The sequence below is a fragment of the Plecotus auritus genome, assembly GCF_963455305.1.
Source record: "Plecotus auritus genome assembly, chromosome: 6".
Classification (NCBI taxonomy): domain Eukaryota; kingdom Metazoa; phylum Chordata; class Mammalia; order Chiroptera; family Vespertilionidae; genus Plecotus; species Plecotus auritus.
Window position 1 is genome coordinate 80,465,964 of NC_137773.1, and position 19,282 is coordinate 80,485,245.

General features: G+C 41.9%; 1 protein-coding gene and 2 pseudogenes across 4 annotated transcripts in view; 1 reads left to right on the plus strand and 2 right to left on the minus strand.

The window, feature by feature from the left end:
* The window catches only part of FZD3 (frizzled class receptor 3), a 219,642-nt gene that overhangs the window by 85,657 nt on the left and 114,703 nt on the right, over positions 1–19,282 (minus strand). The window contains exon 7 of one of the 2 annotated variants that reach the window (XM_080676958.1): positions 11,086–11,159. The exons of the other annotated variant lie outside the window; for it this stretch is intronic. Within the exon in view, the coding sequence (XP_080533084.1) occupies positions 11,086–11,159 (74 nt within the window). The remainder of the gene's footprint in view (positions 1–11,085; positions 11,160–19,282) is intronic. 2 annotated transcript variants of the gene reach the window in all.
* LOC308250584 (large ribosomal subunit protein eL29-like) lies at positions 12,128–13,648 on the minus strand (annotated as a pseudogene). Its single transcript has 2 exons — positions 13,589–13,648; positions 12,128–12,784 (listed from the first exon to the last, which is right to left on the minus strand). The product of its transcript is annotated as a large ribosomal subunit protein eL29-like (transcript).
* LOC308250585 (band 4.1-like protein 4A) lies at positions 14,236–16,998 on the plus strand (annotated as a pseudogene). The gene is made up of 2 exons: positions 14,236–14,250; positions 15,328–16,998. The product of its transcript is annotated as a band 4.1-like protein 4A (transcript).

Below are 19,282 nucleotides of genomic sequence, written 5' to 3' on the forward strand. Positions count from 1 at the left end.
AAAATCAATGGGAAAAATATCCTCGGGTAAGGATTAACAACAACAAAAAAAGAGAGAAAAGATATCAATTGCTAATAAGATTCCATGTGCATTAAAAATACATAAGTATATTATTTAAATATATAAATACACTAAAAAACATGAATACTGATTCTAGGGACATTAAAAAGATAATAAAAAAATATTATGCCCTAGCTAGTTTGGCTCAGTGGATAGAGCGTCGGCCTGCGAATTGAAGGGTCCCAGGTTTGATTCCGGCCAAGGGCACATGCCTGGGTTGCAGGCTCAATCCCCAGTAGGGGGTGTGCAGGAGGCAGCTGATCAGTGATTCTCTCTCATCATTGATGTTTCTATCTCTCTATTACTCTCCCTTCCTCTCTAAAAATCAATAAAAATATATTTTAAAAAAGAAATATTATGAATAATTCTATGCCCACAAGTTTGATAACTTAGATGAAATGGATCAATTCCTTGAAAGACCCAAGTCTTTCTGCCAAACTCTTTTCTACCCAAACTCACACAAGGAGAAACATAACATCTGAGTTTGCCGTTATCTATTAAAGAAATTGAATCAATAACTAATAGGCTTCTAAAACTGAAAGCACCAGGCTCAGATTGGTTTCACTGATGACTTCTAACACACATTTAAGGAAGAAATGATATTTATTCTCTACCATCCCTTCCAGAACACAGTCAAAGGGAACACTTCCCAATTCATTCTGTGAGTACCGCATTATCCTACTACCCAAATCAGCAAAGACATTTCAGGAAAGGAAAACTACAAACCAATATCTCTCATGCATAAAAAAAATATCCTTAACGAATTATTAGCAAATTGAATCCAACAACGTATAAACCCAACATATGAATCCAACACCATGACCGAGAGGTATTTACCTCAGGTATACACAGCTACTTCAACATTCAAAAGTCACTGTAATCTAGCATATCAACAGGCTAAAGAAGAAAAATCATAGGATCATATCAATAGATGCAGAAAAGTACTTGACGAAATCCAACCCTCATTCATGATTTTAAAAATTCATGTTGAACCTGTTCTAAAAAATTAATAAGAAAATAAATTTCACCTGGGTAAATATTTGGTCAAGAATCCTGAGAGCAGACTCTCCTTGCTAGAGTTCTTAAACATGTGATAAATGGACAACTATCACAAGGGTATATAACATGAGATTAAAACCCCAAATAACTTTTGCATTCAAGATAGGTTTTGACCAACACATCACGCCACTAGGCTGGCGCTGCCTTTCCTTTGTGCCATCAGAATGCTCTTCTGGACCCAGGCAGGCAACCTCAATGAAGAAAGAGCCCTTTGCCCTTTGCCAAGTCTAAAGGAAGGGTGATCCCGGAATGCCAAGCCTGTGCGCTCACAATGAGACTGGACGATGAGGTCTGGGGTGACAGGGGCGCCTTCTGCTGCTAGAAGTGAATAGAATTACTTCTGTATTTAACCCTGCGTCTCCTTTGACATTCCTCTGGCAAGCTTCGTCTTCAAAGCATAAGGGCTTAGAATATGAGAAGTCTTTTCCAGACATAAAGAAAGAAAAGAAGAAATCAGAAGCTGTACCCAAGGGCAAAGAAAAGCTATGACAGTATCCTTTCTGTCTTTAAGTGGCCTTTCACTTCTGGGGTCAGGGTAACAAATCCCTTTGTGCCAGACATTCCAAAAACGAGGTCATTATCCCCTCTCGCCACGCAGGGGTGACTGTCACCCGCTGGCATTTCAGTACAGTATGATACAAAACTCTTGCTTAGAAAACAGAAAGACTAGACCCATTTAAATGCACTTAGAATCCAGAATATGAGAAGGAGATGAGACCATAAAAATAACTTTTTTCATATCCCATTTCTTCAGTGAAAAAACCCCGGCTCAGAGAGGCTAAAAGACTGGCTCGAGGACACAAGACAGGAGAGGCAATACAGGATAACAGGATCAAACAGCTCGGGGCCTGATGCCCAAACAGGAAGCAGTCATTTTATCAATCTGAGCCCCTGTTTCTTCATCTGCAAAGTGGGGATAACACAAGACATTCCACAGGGTTGGTATGGAAATTAAGCATAGTTCTTGCCACACAAAAGTACTTAATAACTCTTCTCTTTTCCTTTGGCTTCCAGTGTCAGAGCCAACACTCAATGCCTGGGCTCGGGAATCCTCTTTCCTCTGGTCCAAATGACAGCCACAGACAGTGTCTCTGCAGGGATGAGGTCAAATTGGGGATGAAAGGGGTCACTGGGTGTGCACAGTGGCTCTGTGGTTCTGCCGTCCAGCACAGGAGATACTGAAGTGGGCTTTGTTTCTGCCTCTGTCACTGAGAAGCATGAAAACCTAGATCCGCTTATAGTTCAATTTTTCATCTGAGAAATAGGGCAAAGGTCATCAAAAATTGATATTGTTGTCTGGTATTCTGGAAGCCCTCCCAACTGTTAAATTCAATGAACTTTGCTTAATTGGTATTTATATCTACATTTGCTGGGGTCAGGGCAACGAATCAAAAATCAGTGAATGTAATCCACCCGAAGTTTGTGTGTGTGTGTGTGTGTGTGTGTGTGTGTGTGTGTGTGTGTCAGATTGGGAATGAGGGGAGGTTAATGGGAATGGGAAGGTGGTCCTGTTCTAAATGGAAAATGATCAGGGTCCTCAGGTCCCCATATTTGCAGGAAAAAAAGCCAGTAAGCTAAGAAAAGGTAGCTGCATGAGCTTGAGAGAGTGAGGTTCCAGGGATTTGGAAGGAGAAAAAAACGTTGCCCTAGCGGTTTGGCTCAGTAGATAGAGCGTTGGCCTTCAGACCAAAGAGTCCTGGGTTCAATTCCAGTCAAGGGCAGGTACCTCGGTTGCAGGCTCTTTCCCGGCCCGGGCCCTGGTCAGGGTACATTGATGTTGGCTGTGGGTTTATCATATATGGCTTTTATTATGTTGAGGTATGATCCTTCTATTCCCACCTTGTTGAGAGTTTTTATCAAGAAAAAGTGTTGGATTTTGTCAAATGCTTTTTCTGCATCAATTGATATGACTGTGATTTTTATCTCTCAATTTGTTTATGTGATGTATCACGTTTATTGATTTGCGGATATTGTACCATCCTTGCATTTTAGGGATAAATCCTACTTGGTCATGGTGTATAATCTTTCTGATGTACTGCTGGATCCGATTTGCTAGAATTTTGTTGAGGATTTGGCATCTATGTTCACGAGGGATACTGGCCTGTAATTCTCTTTCATTGTATTGTCTTTATCTGGTTTTGGTATTAGGGTGATGCTGGCTTCATAGAAGGAGCTTGGAAGTGCTCTTTCCTCTTGAATTTTTTGGAATAGTCTGAGGAGGATAGATTTTAGTTCTTCCTTGAATGTTTGGTAAAACTCCCCTGTGAAGCAGTCTGGCCCCGGGCTTTTGTTTGCTGTAAGGTTTTTGATGACTGCTTCAATTTCTTCCATAGTTATTTGCCTATTGAGATGTTTAGATTCTTCCTGATTGAGTTTTGGAAGGTTGTATTTTTCTAGGAATATGTCCATTTCCGCCAGGTTGTGCAGTTTGTTGGAATAGAGTTGTTCATAGTATTTTTTTAACAATCCTTTGTATTTCTGTGGGGTCTGTTGTTATTTCTCCTCTTTCATTTCTGATTTTGTTTATTTGGGTCCTCTCTCTTTGCTTCTTGGTGAGCCTGGCTAGAGGTTCATCAATCTTGTTTATCCTTTCAAAGAACCAGCTCTTGGTTTTGTTGATCTTTTGTATTGTTTTTTTTTGGTCTCTATGTTGTTTATTTCCACTCTGAGCTTTATTATTTTCTTCCTTCTGCTTACACTGGGCTTTTCTTGTTGCTCTCTTTGTAACTCTTTGAGTTGTAGGGTTAGGTAATTTATTACCATTGTTTCTTGTTTTTTTTGTAGTAGGTTTGTAGAGCTATGAACTTCCCTCTCAAGACTGCTTTCACTGTGTCCCATAGATTTTGGATTGTTGTGTTTTCATTGTCGTTTGTTGCCATAATGTTTTTTATTTCTTCTTTGATCTCTCTGGTAACCCAGTCATTGTTTAATAGCATGCTGTTTAGTCTCCATGTGTTTGATTTTTTTGGATTGTTTTTATTGTAGTTGATTTCCAGTTTTATGCCACTGTGATCTGAGAAGATGCTTGATATGATTTCTATCTTCTTGAATTTGAAGAGACTTTGCCTATGACCCAACATATGGTCTATCTTTGAAAATGACCCATGTGCACTTGAGAAGAATGTATATTCTGTGGCTTTGGGGTGAAATGTTCTGAAGATGTCAATTAATTCCATGTGGTCTAGTGAGTCATTTAGGATTGATGTTTCTTTGCTGATTTTTTGTTTAGAGGATTTGTCCAATGGTGATAGTGGGGTATTAAAGTCTCCTACTATGATTGTATTGCTGTCAATCTCTCCCTTGATATCCTCCAGGAGATTTTTTATGTATTTGGGTGCTCCTGTATTGGGTGCATATATGTTTACCAGAGTTATTTCTTCTTGTTGGATTGCTCCCTTTAGTATTATGAAGTGGCCTTTCTTATCTTTTGTTATGTCCTTCACTTTGAGATCTAATTTGTCAGATATAAGTATTGCTACCCCAGCTTTTTTTTCATTTTCATTCACCTGAAAAACCTTTTTCCATCCCTTCACCCTCAGTCTGTGTGCGTCTTTTTTTCTGAGGTGGGTTTCTTGTAGACAGCAGATATATGGGTCGTGTTTTCTTATCCAGTCCATTACCCTATGTCTTTTGATTGGGCATTTAATCCATTTACATTTAAAGTTATTATTGATAGGTACTTATTTGTTGCCATTTTTATTCTTTACCCCTGTGTTCCTTCTTCACTTCCTATTTCTTTTTTTTTACAGCAGACCCTTTAACATTTCTTGCATTGCTGGTTTGGTGGTAATAAATTCCCTTAGTCCTTTTTTTGTCTGTGAAGCTCCTGATTTCACCTTCAATTTTGATTGATAGCCTTGCTGGGTACAGTATTCTTGAATTCAGTCCCTTCCTTTGCATGACTTTGTATATTTCATTCCATTCCCTTCTGGCCTGATGAGTTTCTGTTGAGAAATCAGTCGCTAGTCTGATGGGGGTTCCTTTGTAGGTAACTTTCTGTCTCTCTCTGGCCGCTTTTAAGATTCTTACTTTGTCGTTGGTGTTGGCCAATTTAATTATAATGTGCCTTGGCGTTGGTCTTTTGGGGTTCATTTTGCTTGGGACTCTGTGAGCTTCTTGGATTTATGTGGGTTTTTTCTTCCCTATATCAGGGAAGTTTTCTGTCATTATTTCTTCAAACAGGTTTTCTATTCCTTGCTCAGTTTCCTCTCCTTCTGGAATCCTTATTATGCGGATGTTGTTTTGTTTCGTGTTGTCCCAAAGTTCCCTTAGGCTCTCCTCCTGCTTTAAAATTTTTTTTTCTAGAAGCTGCTCTACTTGAATATTTTTTCCTACCTTGTCTTCTAGCTCACTGATGCGGTCCTCTGCTTCTTCTAATCTACTCTTGATGCTTTCTATTGAGTTCCTTACAGCAGCGATGTCATTTTTCATTTCTTCTCGGTTCTTCTTCATTTCCTCTTGGTTCTTACACATATTGTCGAATTTGTCTTCCATTCTTTTCAGCCACCTTATTACCATTTCTCTGAATTCTTTCTCTGACAGGTTGCTTGCTTCCATTTTGTTTACTTCCTTTTCTGGTGATGCCTGCTTTTCTTTCATATGTGGGCTGTTTCTTTGTCTCCCCATGGTCTCTGTTCTCCGGGTGTCTGGTTATGTAGTTCTCTCACTCCTGCATTGATTTAAAGGCACAAAATACAACACAACCAGGTACAATGCACAAGGCACTGAACAGAAATGTATTCACGATATTAATAACCCCAAATAAAGGTGACCACCAGAGAAAGGCAAATTAGAGGATAGGAGAGAAAGAAGAAGAGAAAAAAAAGAAAGAAAGGAGTGCAAAAATGAAATTGGGAAAAGGAAAAAAAAAGTAAGAGAGAAAAGAAAGAGAATAAGAAAGAAGAGGGTAACAAACTATATATATGGGGAGAAAACTCCAATAGAACAGCCACTGGTCCCAACAAATGCCAGCCACAAGTACCTGGAGATGAATACAAACCACAAACAACAACTAATATCAAGTGAGGCATGGGAAAACAGAAGCAAAAAACAAACAAAAACAAAACAAACGAAAAAAAAGAATAAGCAAAACAATCTCACAAACAAGCATAAAAATCGATATAATCAACAATCAAGCAAACAACAACAAAAGGACAGAGAGAAAAGAATTTTTTTGGATAGTGAAGACAGAGAAGAGAGAGGTGTGTATGGACTTGGAGCAGGGGATTGGAAATTAGATATATAAGTAGGGTGAAAGTTTAGCAGGGGGTAAAAAGAAGGAATAGGGAACATCTAAAGCAGGAAAAGGGTAAGAGAAACAGGACAACAAAAGGGGAAAAGTTAGGAAGAGAGTGATAGCATAAAGGTAAAGTTGAGATAGAGTAAAATGATGCTAAAAGAAAGATGAAAATAGAATGTAGAATACTACTCCCAAAGTAAAATAAAGAGAAAATAAAATGACACTTTGAAAAAAAAAAAAGGTAAAATAGTAGTAGTAATAATAGTGACTGAAAATAAAAATGTGTTGCCCTAGCTGGTTTGGCTCAGTGGATAGAGCGTCGGCCTGTGGACTGAAAGGTCCCGGGTTCGATTCCAGTCAAGGGCACATGCCTGGGTTTCGGGCTCTATCCCCAGTAGGGGGCATGCAGGAGGCCGCCAGTCAATGATTCTCATCACTGATGTTTCCATCTCTCTGTCCCTCTCCCTTTCTCCCTGAAATCAATAAAAATATATTAAAAAGCCCTGACTGGTTTGGCTCAGTGGATAGAGCGTTGGCCTGCAGACTGAATGATTTCAGGTTCAATTCCAGTCAAGGGCATGTACCTTGGTTGCAGGCACATCCCCAGTGGGGGGTGTGCAGGAGGCAGCTGATGGATGTTTCTCTCTCATCTATGTTTCTAACTCTCTATCCCTCTCCCTTCCTTTCTGTAAAAAATCAATAAAATATAAAATATAAAAAAAAAGAAAATAAAAATGTAGTAATTAAAAAGGTAAAATCAAGTGAGGAAAAAATAAATATTAGTTTCTTAAGTAAAAGATGCAAAAAAAAAATGTGCAGTAGTGAAGGTCATTCACTTCCTCTACTGTTCTGTTTGGCACGCCTGTTTCCTAGTCAGGACAGTATTGCAGTTCCCTGCGTTCCACTGCTCCTCAGTGTTGTAAGCCAGTCCTGATTTTTAAGCAGGCAGTGTGTCTTAATTTCTTGTATTCCTTTATTTGTGATTACACAAGAGTCAATATGTGATTCAACCCCTGAGTGGCAGTTTTTCTGGATTGACCTCCGGGTCTATAGGTCCTCTCTAACTAGTGTTTAGGTTTTGTTTTCCCTGTGGCACTCAATACCGGTTTGGGAGAGTGGGTTGCCCCAGAGCTGGTTCTCTGATGGTTATTCCCCGCTCTGATCCCCAGGTTCCAGAAAAACAACTTTCCCCTGCAGTCTCTTAGAGTGTCCCCAATTGGGTGATCCTATGTATTGGGCTTACTAATCAGAAGCTCGGATTTAAAGAGGAAAAAGAAAAAAGAAGAAGAAGAAAAAAAGAGCCAGAGTAAGTGTGCGAACTCCGGGGCTGTGCGCAAGTCTGTGCAGTCTTTTTTTCCCCCTTGTGTCTAAGCAGCCGGCACACTTTTAAAATTTTTAGGCTGTCCTTTTGCATCAGATCAAAATGGGTTGCTTTTTAGAGTTCCCTTCTGTTAGCAGCTCTGAGGACCCCCTTCCACAGTCACAGATCACGCCAGCCCCAACAGGGAAGGATTTTTCTAGGTGCAGACTTCACCCAGTCCTCCAGCTCCCGCAGTGCGCGCGTTTCTCTCTCTTGCCGGGACCAGAGACCTCACCTTATCCCAGGAGAAATCTGACCTTTCCATGGTTGAGTGTAGAGCTCCTCTGAATCCGTGTGTTTGCGCCAATTGGGGACCAATGTTCTCAGGTTTGCAGCTGTTCTCAGGTTTGCCTTAGTTGTAGATTTTCAGGCTTCCCATAACATCCACTTTCCCCTTCAAGATGGCGCAGTCTCCACATCCGAGCTGGTCGCTCCAGGAGGGAACCCAGCAGCAGTGGGGGCTGCCCAGTCAGGGGAGCCTCATCCAGCAGTTCCTCACAGTCTCCTGGAGTATAGCTATCTCTCAACTCACCAACAAACACTCCCCGTGCGACCACACACTCTTCCTTTGTTTTCTCACTCACACAGAATCTTGCAGTCTGCCTTCCCGTCGGCAGCCATCTTTCTGAACTCCAGCAGGGATCTTTTCAATCTACTTTATTTACTGTATCTTAGTGCCCAGAAACTGTTCTGGCATATAATAGGCAATCACAAATATTTGTTGATGGCATAGAAGAAGGAATGAACTCTAAGCCACCAAAAGTGAACTAAAGAGCATTAGTTGAGGGGGGTGTTCATTTTAATTGAATCCCCAGATTGTCTCACATGCAGATGTTCAGAAGCTCACCAGGAAGCAGTACAGGAATGAGGAGAGAGCCGGCAAGAATCCTAACTGGCTGGGTATCTTTACCAGGAGACGTCTGGAAATGGAGTTCTCTGTGTCTTTCTGTAATGAGATGAGCTCAAGTATCTGTTCTAAGACAGTTAAATTATGTTCCAGATGCTCTCTGCTTTGCAAGTGCTATGGTCTTTTTTTATCTGAGTCCATCTGGATGGGTGTGGCTGTCTCTAGCCGGGGCTTAGCAGTTGCTAAGGAGGATCAATTAGCTGTAGCAGATGTGAACATTTGCCTTTACTTGGGCTTTCTCCTGCCCCACCCCACTCTCTATCTACAGGAATCCTATTTCTTCATCTTTAAGGCACAGCTAATAATGCTACAGCTTCTGAGAAACTTGTAATAGCCTCCAGTTGAGATTAGTCTATAAATCCATATATTATCTTTTTTTAAAGAGCAGCTTTTTAAAAAATATACTTTTTTATTGATTTCAGAGAGGAAGGGAAAGAGAGAGAGAGAGAAACATGATGAGAGAGAATCATTGATTGGCTGCTTCCTGTACACCCCCTACCAGGAATCGAGCCCACAACCTAGGCATGTGCCCCAACTGGGAATCAAATCGTGACCTTCTGGTTCATATGTTGATGCTAAACCACTGAACTATACCAGCTAGACTATTCCTTCTTTTATTTACCTTATATTATAATTATGCTTATACACCTAGAATTACCCTTAAAGAATGTTGAGTTCATTGAAGGAGGAATCATACCATTCACTTTTTTCATCTCCTCTCAACAACTTCGACATTTATGCAGAGGCGGTACTCGATAAGAGTTAGTGAAATGAATAAACCAGTAAGAGAGGGCAGAGTTACTCCTACTCAGGTAGTGGCTAAACACCAAGTTATGACTGAAGAAAACAGAGAGGAGCAGGGATCTTAAACTCTGACAGCATTTACATATATTCAGGGCTACCTTGTCTCCTCTCAGCTTGGGGAGACTGAAAAGGTAAACCGAAGCCTTGCTGAGATTTGCTCAGAAAACCCCTAATAGGCACCCCAGGGTAAATGAGGTCCAGTCATTCTAAAGGCTGAAGATTAACAGTTGTGAGTATGCAAAACAGAGTTTATTCTTGTATTATTATTTATTAATCATTGTATTATTTTTCAGGGTCTCTGCAGGATGTCACACATTGATGTTTCTCTCTCTCCATTCCTCTCTCTAGAATCAATGAAAATATCCTTGGGTAAAGATTTTTAAAAATTGTAACCCCTTTATAAAGCATTGTCTTCTCCATTTTATTTCTTTTGTGATAAGTTAGAAAATATTCAATACTGAAGAGCTAACTGAAAACAGCCAGAGTCCTCTCTACCACCTGCATTTCCCAGACCTCAACATTCTGTAGGAACCCTCCTTTTTCTTCCCTTCTTTGTTTCTTTCCTTTACAATTTCCTTATTTCCCTCAGTACTTCCCACTCTCTGGCAACTTACCAGGCCTTCTATAAACAGATAGGAATCTCTGTGGAGGGTTCTTCTCCCTCCAAGGCACTTTGGATGAAAGTAACCAGGGGTTAGTAGGTTTGGTACCTACTAAGGCTAAACACACATACACCCTTGGCCTCAGTCATTCCACTCTTGGGTACATACAGTAGAGAAATGAGTGTCTACCCAAGACATGTACAAAAATGTTCACAGCAGCTTTATTCATAACAACCAAAAGCTGGAAACAACCAAATGCCCACCAACAACAAAATGGATAAAGTGTGATATATCACATAATGGAATGCTACACAGCAAACATAAGGAATGAATTATTGTATATATAGAACACTATACATGGATGAATCTCAAAGGCAATGATGAAAAAAGAAGCCAAACACACAAATCCCTATCTTTCTATCTATTTCTCCATATGTTCAAGTCAAACAGGCAAAGCTAATTTATAGTGATGGAGACTGGAAAAGTGGTTACCTTTGCAGGGGAGATACTGACTGGGAGAGAGCATAAGGGATCCTATCTTATATGGTTTGCAGTGCCCTGGCTGGTGTGGTTCAGTTGGTTGGACATCGTCCCATGCACCGAGAGGTTGCTGGTTCAATTCCAGGCAGGGCACATGCCCAGATTGTAGGTTAGATCCCCAGTAGGGGGTGTGCAGGAGGCAGCCGATCAATATTTGTCTACCTCTCCCTTCCTCTCTCTCTAAAATCAGTAAAAACATATTAAATATATATATGGTTTGCAGTTACATGGTCCTGATATACATGTAAAAGTTGTCAGGATTAATGCACTTTAAGTAAGTTATACCTCAATTAAAACATCAGAAAATATATTAAAATTTTAAAAATAAAGTAACCCATGTGTTACCACAAATTCTAAAACAGGAAACAAGCTGTGCTCCCCACTACTCCCCACATTCTAATTCGTCTGCCTCCTCTGTGTCGGTGCCAGGATGGCATATGATGGTGCTGTGAGCATATGATGTGAGGAAATGTGCAGAGCAAGCAGACAGCACGGCAGATGGAGGCATACTCACCTTGCGAGATGAAGCAGTCCGGACCTTCCTTTTGCGGCTTCCTTAGCTGCGGATCTGGAAGATGAGCGTATGCCCTGTGATAGACGGTGGAATAAACAGTTTCTCCCCGACTTCACCCTCACATTCAACCTCAGAGTCAAGGGACATTCTCCCTTAAAGCTCCAACACCCATGCTCTCATTTCTCCTGGTTTCATTCGCCAAGGCATGTGGTACAGTACCCATCATGCCTCTGTTCTCTCCCTTTCCCTCTTCATCACCTATTTTATCCTCTTCACAAATCATTCTCCATGTTCTCCTTGTTATCTTTCTGCTTTTTCTACCTCTCTGTGATTCCCTCTCCCTTCCCAATCTTCTCACTCATTTCTTTCAACTAGAATGTACAAGAAAAATCTACGGGTTTTCTACAGCATTCTGAATTATTTAATTTTTAAAAGGAACTTGGAAAAAGCTAGATTTTGTTGTAGAAAACACCTTTCCCATTAAGGTAAACTCATGTGTACATTATTACATAGAAATGTGAACTTCAGACAACATGGCTGTCACTCTAAAAATTAAAAAAGCCAAGCCTGTTGAAATTGTGATATTGGTGGGCTTGCTGATTTCTCCTCAGGAAAACCATTTCCAGAAACACTGTTCTTAAGTTCTGAATAGATTTACTCAAAGTGAAAGGCACACCAAATTTTTAAATGACCTCACTTTATATGCACATTAACTTACAGAATGCCTAGTAGCAGAAAGGCAGTTATGGGAGATTTGTTTCACTGATACTTTATGGCCCACAGAAAGAGGAGTGGGTGGAGGGAGGGCTGAAGCTTCCCTGGGGGAGGGCTAGACTGGACAAATGAAAGGAATGTGTGTAGAGACTACACAGGTGAGGGCAGACGGAGCCAGGGCTGGACCGCAGGAGGCTGCCCATTGCCTCGCCTTCAATCCCATAGTCCTTTTTATTTTCATTTACCAATCCTGCCTCAGGTTTATATGTACAAATAGCACAGGAGGCCACACCAGTCCTTCCCTTCTCACATTAGCAGGCAGAGGCCTCTACTCTAGAGCCTTCGTGGGGCCCTGGGCATCGTTGGGAGCCAGAGCCTGAGCTGGAGCCAGAGGTGCAGCTGCAGCTTGGGTCTTGGTTTGAGCCTTGGCCTTTGGCCAGCAGGGCCTGAGATCCTCGGGCATGTGGGCACAAGCACATTCCCACGCTTGGGGTGAATGATGTAGGCAAGGTGATTGAACTTAGGGCTGGCTGCTGCCCTTTGGGATCTTGGGCTTGACCTCCTTGGGTTTTACAAGGGCTTTGATACCTCGGCATGTGCGCTCACGGCCTTGGCGTTGTTGGCCTGCATCTTCTTCCGGCCCTTCTTGTGCTTCTTGGCAAATTGCATGTTTCTCGGGAACTTGGGGTCCACTCCATTAAGAGACTTGCATTTTTTGTGTTGAGGGTCTCTTGATACCATTTCTGTGCCATTTACAGAACTGGTTGTGCGTGGTGTGATTCTTGGACTTGGCTATGTTTGCACCCAAGCCAGCAGCTCCCAAAGCACTGGGACCTGAAGAGCTCAAACTCTCAGTCTTTACCTGCCCACTGTTGGGAAGTGAGGCATGACATGGAGGGGTCAGGCTGCAGGGAGGAAGGAAAGGGTGCTCTCGTGGCAGCGGCTCAGCCTTTCCTCTGTTGTCGTGAAGAATTGAGCTCTGTCTCTAACAGTGCGTACCAACTCACCAAACCAGAACCTCATGTGAACTTCCTCACACTAAGGAAGGCCATCTAGAAGCGAGATGGGGGGGGGGGGGCAGTGGAAATATAATTCTACCCACCTCCAGCAGCCCATCAACTAGTATTTCTTACACCTATTTACTCTACTTCTCCCCACAAGTAGTGCTGGGAATAGAACATTCTCCTTCTCACATTTCCAGGAAGGTATGGGTACTCTACGGAGACTGATGTCTAGGCAACTACAACGGCCCTGCCTTTGATTCAGCCCTGCAGGGAGCTACTGTGGGACCATTTAGACAATCCACAATAGGAATATTGAAAAATTCATGCCATTTAACCTGATTCTCAGTTCCAAAATCTTCAAAATTAGGAATGATAGTGCCCACCAGCAGGGCTGTTTTGAGGGCTGAGATACAGTGCCAGGCTTATGGTAGGTGCTCAGTAAACATCGGTTCTTTCCTACTCCTGTCCCACATCCCTTAAAAAAAGATGACTTGGTAAGTTTATTACCTCCAGACTACTTGGCCAGCAACCAAGATATACTGCCCCATGCGGGCAGGGCCAACTTGGTTCAGGCCTGCTGACCCATCTGTCACTCCCCATTCTGTCAGGTTTGTGACAATTTGGCACAGCTGCTTTGATGTAGGAGCATTTTGATATGGCTTGAAACTCCATCATTTTTTTTAAAACCATAAGAAACATTACTAAATACTGTGAGGAACAGTTTTAGGTGCAGGCAGAGGGAAAGGCTGAATCTTAATTTTGAATCCTGCACACAGGGCACTTACAGAGTGAGCTAAACGAATGGTGGAGGCAGAGGCTAGAAACAGGAATTCATGAACAGGCATTCATACCAATTTTATTTGGATCTCTTTAATCCTCACCCAAGGATATTTTTTCCCCATTGATTTTTAGAGTGAAAGAGAGGAAAGGAGAGAGGGAGGGAGGGACGGAGGGAGGGAGGGAAGGAGGGAGGGAAGGAGAGAGAGAGAGAGAGAGAGAGAGAGAGAGAGAGAGAGAGAGAGAGAGAATGAGAGATAGAGATTGGTTGCCTCCCACATGCACCTTGTCCAAAGCCAGGGATTGAACCTGCAACCCAGGTACATGCCCTAGACCGGGAATCCAACCGGTGACTGGTAGGTCCGCAGGCCGCACTCTAATCACTGAGCCAAACCAGACAGGGCTTATCTGGATTTTAAGAGCGGGATTATGCCAGGATTTTTAGACCAAAGATTCCAAATCCCAAATTCTCAGGAGCAGTTTTATATCTCAAATAGAATCTCCATCACAGAAGAGAGATGTCTGAAAAAGGCAGAGGGAAATATGTGTGGGTGGAGAGCCCATGAAAGAGAAGGAAGGACTAGTGGTCAATAGACTCAGGGGCTCTTATCTGGGGAAGGAGTGAAGGGTTGAAATCGAGACTGGATGAAAACGTATGAAGGTGGAGAGAGTATGTGGGACAGAGAGGTTATTTTATTATTCTATGATAATAAAGATGAAAATAATTATGAAACTTTGAACATGAAATAATATAATTTCAGCTTTAAAAACACGAGACATTAAAAAACAAAATGCTCCACTAGTATAATTGTTCACTTATTTTGTGCAAAGTTTCCCATTGCTGAAAAAGTATTTTACTCTACACTGCTTGGGGAACAGTAAAAAAACAATAGTTATAAGCTATTTCCAAACATTTTCCTCTGAATCCATCTTCAAATTATACAATTTTTAGTTGTCTTATATCTTTTTAAAAAATATTTTAAGGAAAAAGTCTTTGTGTACTTTTTCTTTTTTTTTTTTTAATATATTTTATTGATATTTCACAGAGAGGAAGGGAGAGGGATAGAGAGCTAGAAACATCGGTGAGAGAGAAACATCGATCAGCTGCCTCCTGCACACCTCCCACTGGGGATGTGACCGCAACCAAGGTACATGCCCTTGACCGGAATCGAACCCGGGAACTTTCAGTCCACAGGCCGACGCTCTATTCACTGAGCCAAACCGGTTTTGGCCTTTGTGTACTTTTTCAGTGTCTGCAATCACTTTATTGACTCTGAGTTACATTTTTTTGTCTGAATTGTTTTTATTTTCATTGCTTTTGTCAAGTATAGCTGGAGATTTAACACGACGTTATCTATATCAATTTCAATAGTGTAATGCTCACATTCTGCTTGTTCAAAAGTCTTGAATACTAAGACTCTTTTTGCAAGCGAGTCTTTATCAATTACTTTTTCTCTCCTTGAACATTACAGAATATATAGAAGGTTTATTTACCCCATTTGTTAAGCAACGTAGTGTCTAACTTTCTAAATACTTCTCAACATTCAAGATGTAAATGTTTCAGATTTAAAAACCCTATGATGGCCCACCCACCCTCCCCTGCCTTCCCTCTGAGATTCCATAGTCTATTCCATGTTTCTATGTCTCTGGATCTATTTTGTTCATCAGTTTATTTGGTTCATTAGATTCCACATATGGGTGAGATCACATGATACTTGTCTTTCTCTGACTGGCTTATTTCGCTTAGCATAATACTCTCCAGGTCCCTCCATGCTGTCTCAAAGGATATCAGCTTTTCTTGCAGGTGAAGCAAGATGTCCTCCAGGGCCGGCTGCCCTGCCCTGTCAACACTGCTGCTCAGCTGGGAGCATATGCCATCCTGTCTGAACTTGGAGATTATGATCCATATAAACATACTGCAGGATATGTGTCAGAATACCAGTTTGATCCTGAACAGAAGCCATAGAATTAATTCATAAAACTCTAATGGGTCAGGCTCCTTCTGAAGCAGAGCTGAATTACTTGAGGACTGCAAAATCCCTGGAGATGTACGGCGTTGACCTCCATCCCATCTACGGAGAAAACAAATCTGAGTATTTCTTAGGATTAACTCCAGTTGGTGTTGTTGTCTACAGGAACAAAAAGCAAGTCGGGGAGTATTTCTGGCCTCGGATTACAAAGGTTCACTTCAAGGAGACACGGTGTGAACTCAGAGTACTGGGAAAAGAGTGCAATCCAAGGTCATTCTTTTTTGAAGCTCGGAGTAAAACTGCTTGCAAGCATCTTAGGAAGTGTATAAACATCATACATATTTTAGAATGCAAGAGAATGAATCAAATTCATTTTTAAGAAAACTCAGCAAGTTTGGATCCATGGGTTATAAGCACCGGTGGAGTGGCAGGACAGCATTGCAAGTGAGTCGAGATCTTTCTATTTGACTTCGCCGGCCAGATCAGAAGGTGGCAAGAAGCTGAAGCAAGACTTACCCTAATAGCACAGACACAGCCAGCTTGATCTAACAGCATAAATGGGGTAAGTGCAAACATGGAAAATGGGGGAAATGAGAGAACAGCTAAAACCATTGCACCTTCACCAATAAAAAGCTTTAAGAAAGCAAAGAATGAAAATAGCCCTGATACCCAGAGAAGCAAACCTCATGCGCCACGGGAGGAAAATGGCCCCCAGAGTGGACACTCCATCTCTCCCAATGACCGCACGCAGTCCCCAGTTTCCCTGCGCACGACAGCGACTCTGCGCAGCCAACGAGGAGAAGGAAAGCCCACAACAGCGGTGAAGACTTAGATCTGAAAAAGGAGGAGGTCACGCTCGGCTGTAACACAGACCGCGGTAGTGAATCAGAAACCTCACCTAGAGAACACCGGAAAATGAGAAACGGAGTCCGGCCGGAGAACCGTGTGGTGGATTCAGCGCCTCAGTGGGAAGCTGTGTTAAGGAGACAAAAAGACACAACAACAGGCGATCCAGACACAGATCTCGCTGGAGAAGCCCTAATAGCCAAGCCAAAGAAGAGTTATGGAAGCATATTCAGAAGGAACTAGGTCGTCAGAAGAACAACGAAGAGATTCCACACACTGAAATAGAGACTCAAGGTGACCCGATCCCATCAGACATTCTCATTCTCCGAGGAGTTACCGCTGGTACCGCAGATCCCAGTGTTCAGACGGAGAGAGAGCCGTCCGTTCTGTCGGCAGTGAATTCAAAAACGGATTTTGTACCCCCACACCCTGTGACCCACTCTTCAGATGCTTAGGGTTCTGGTGGCTCCACAGTTCGTCAGAGAAGAAATGTGTCAAAAGATGGCCTGATTGAAGAAAAATCTCAGACAAGCAATCTGGCTGGAAAACATAGAGCAAAAACAAAAACTATCCAAGCTTCCTGCCTCAAGATAGAGACTTGATCCCAGTGAAGGGCTTGAGATGGGGGTTTGGAGGGGGTGGGAAGAGTGTGTGTGCTGCCTTTACTTTGAAACTGTGAATTTTAATTATTCAAGTATCTTGGACCTGCAAGTGTTTCTTCAGAAGAAAATAATTGAGTCTGTTGCTTCTTTTAAAGGTTCCACTACAGTGTATTTGTGCTGAAGGGCCTTTTTATTTGGTAACTGGAAGGAAAGTCATCATGGCATCCAAAAAACTCATTCTTTGGATGCCATATCCACCACCCAAACCAGATGCTTCTGGATGTCTGGACCGCAGCTGGCCAGCTGTGCAATAGTACAAATGGGATGAAGAATTCTCCCCTTCTAGGTGACCTCCACCTGTGCAGATGCATAATTGAGGCCACATCACTTTCACACTGTCGATACTTTTATTCATATACGTGTTCTTTGTAATGCTGTATTTTGTGGCATGAAGTTCCACTATTATTTACAAATGTAAAGTTTTGTTTGACAGCATTGCTTTTAATTTCTAGTGTCCTTGCCTTGTTTTCGGGGGGGAAGGGGGGAAGGCCATATGTGGATTTCAGTCTATAAATTCATGACCACCCTAAAAAATTAAAAATAAAATAAAATAACTATGATGGCAGCATTATGCCAACAAAAATCCTGGAATGTTAGTACATCAGAACATCAATAATGGGATTGCAATCTATACCCTTGAGTGTCAAAGATTTGCTCTACTTGTTGAGATCAGTAAAGGGGGGTCTCACATTGCTCAGATGGCTGTCAGACCTTCCTATTTGTTTCTGCCTCTCTGCAGCCAACTGTTCTGACAGCCCTGCAAGCTGCTGAAAATGAATCCTGTTCACTGATTCAAATTTTATTAGGTTTCCTGCTTTTCAGCTTACTTTCCTCATCCACGCAGTATGCCGCCCCAAAATGTGACACTAGGGAGAGCAATTATGCTCCAGATGTCTAACTAGACCAAGGTCAGTAAACTATGTTCTCAGTAACAGTTGTGGGTTCGTAGAGGCAAAAATCAGTTATCACAGATAAGTTAAAAAATAGCCAAAAACTACCCATCATGAAATTTTTTTTTAGAGTAAAATATAAAATATCCAACTTAGGGTGTTTTTAAACCTTTATTTACTGAACACTGTTCAACACATGATAATTATTAGTATTCAGTTTCATAGTATGGCCAGTTTTCAGAAAGAAAGTAGCACAGGACAAAAAAAAACAAAGAGAAGGGAAAAGAGAGAAGGCATGAGAGGAGAAGTGGGAAAGACATCGGCCGGGGGAAGAAAGGTGATAATACAATAGTCAGAATCTGAGAGGGGAAAAGGGAGGCAACATCAAGAATGGTTCTTCACTTTTTTCTCATCACACCCTCTTTGTGAAAATGAGAAACTACAGGGCTTTCCCCATAAAGTGGACATGTTTATATTATATTCAAGGGATCCATGAACTACAGGTTAGGAACTCCTGGTCCAAACAGGGCTACAGAAAAGTGGAAGCAAAGGGAAAGATGCAGAGAAACAGAAAGGTAGAGAGATGGATAGAAAGAGCCACAGGGAAGAAAGGGGGCAGCAGAGAGAAGGGCTGAGTTTCCACCCCTTCTCACCCAGACTAACTCTGGGCTAAACTTTGAAGATGAGCATTCCTCAGTGCTGTTTAATCTCCCCTCCCATCTTTCCTCTCACCCAAATGTGCTCCACTCATTAAAAGGGAGCAGTATGGTCTTAAGACTTATTGATACGAACCATTCTAGAGTAACATCAAGAGGAAATCCACACAGCTGAGCAGTGCTATCTGAACAAGTCCTTCCCTTCTCAAGGCTCCTGTCTCTCCTTAGTTCAGTGAAGGGATCCACATAGATGAAAACGTTTTTCAGTCAATACAGTGCCAGCTCAGAACTTGTCCAGGGGTCCGGGGAAGTCCCAGGTGTCATGGACAGCAGCAGGAGCAAAGGTTGCCATGCAAGCTGAGGGTTCTCTCCCTTCCAGTACCTGTGGGCTGTAGGAGCAGGGAAGGAATGAAAGGGACCTCCCTTTTCTGGGGGAGGGAGGAATCTCCCTTTCTGCACTTGTGTATAATGTGGTCTTATGATGAAAGAATGTGCCTATCTATATTGCAACCATCAACCTAAAGTATCTAAATCTGATCTTTGCTCTAGGCCTCTTCCCTTTCCTTGGAGTGTCAGTTGGGGACAGCCTAGGAAAACATTTTAAAGTTCAGCCCTATAAATTCCAACTTAAATTTTAACTCCAAGTATATACACTTGACTCTAGGGTTTTCATTCTAG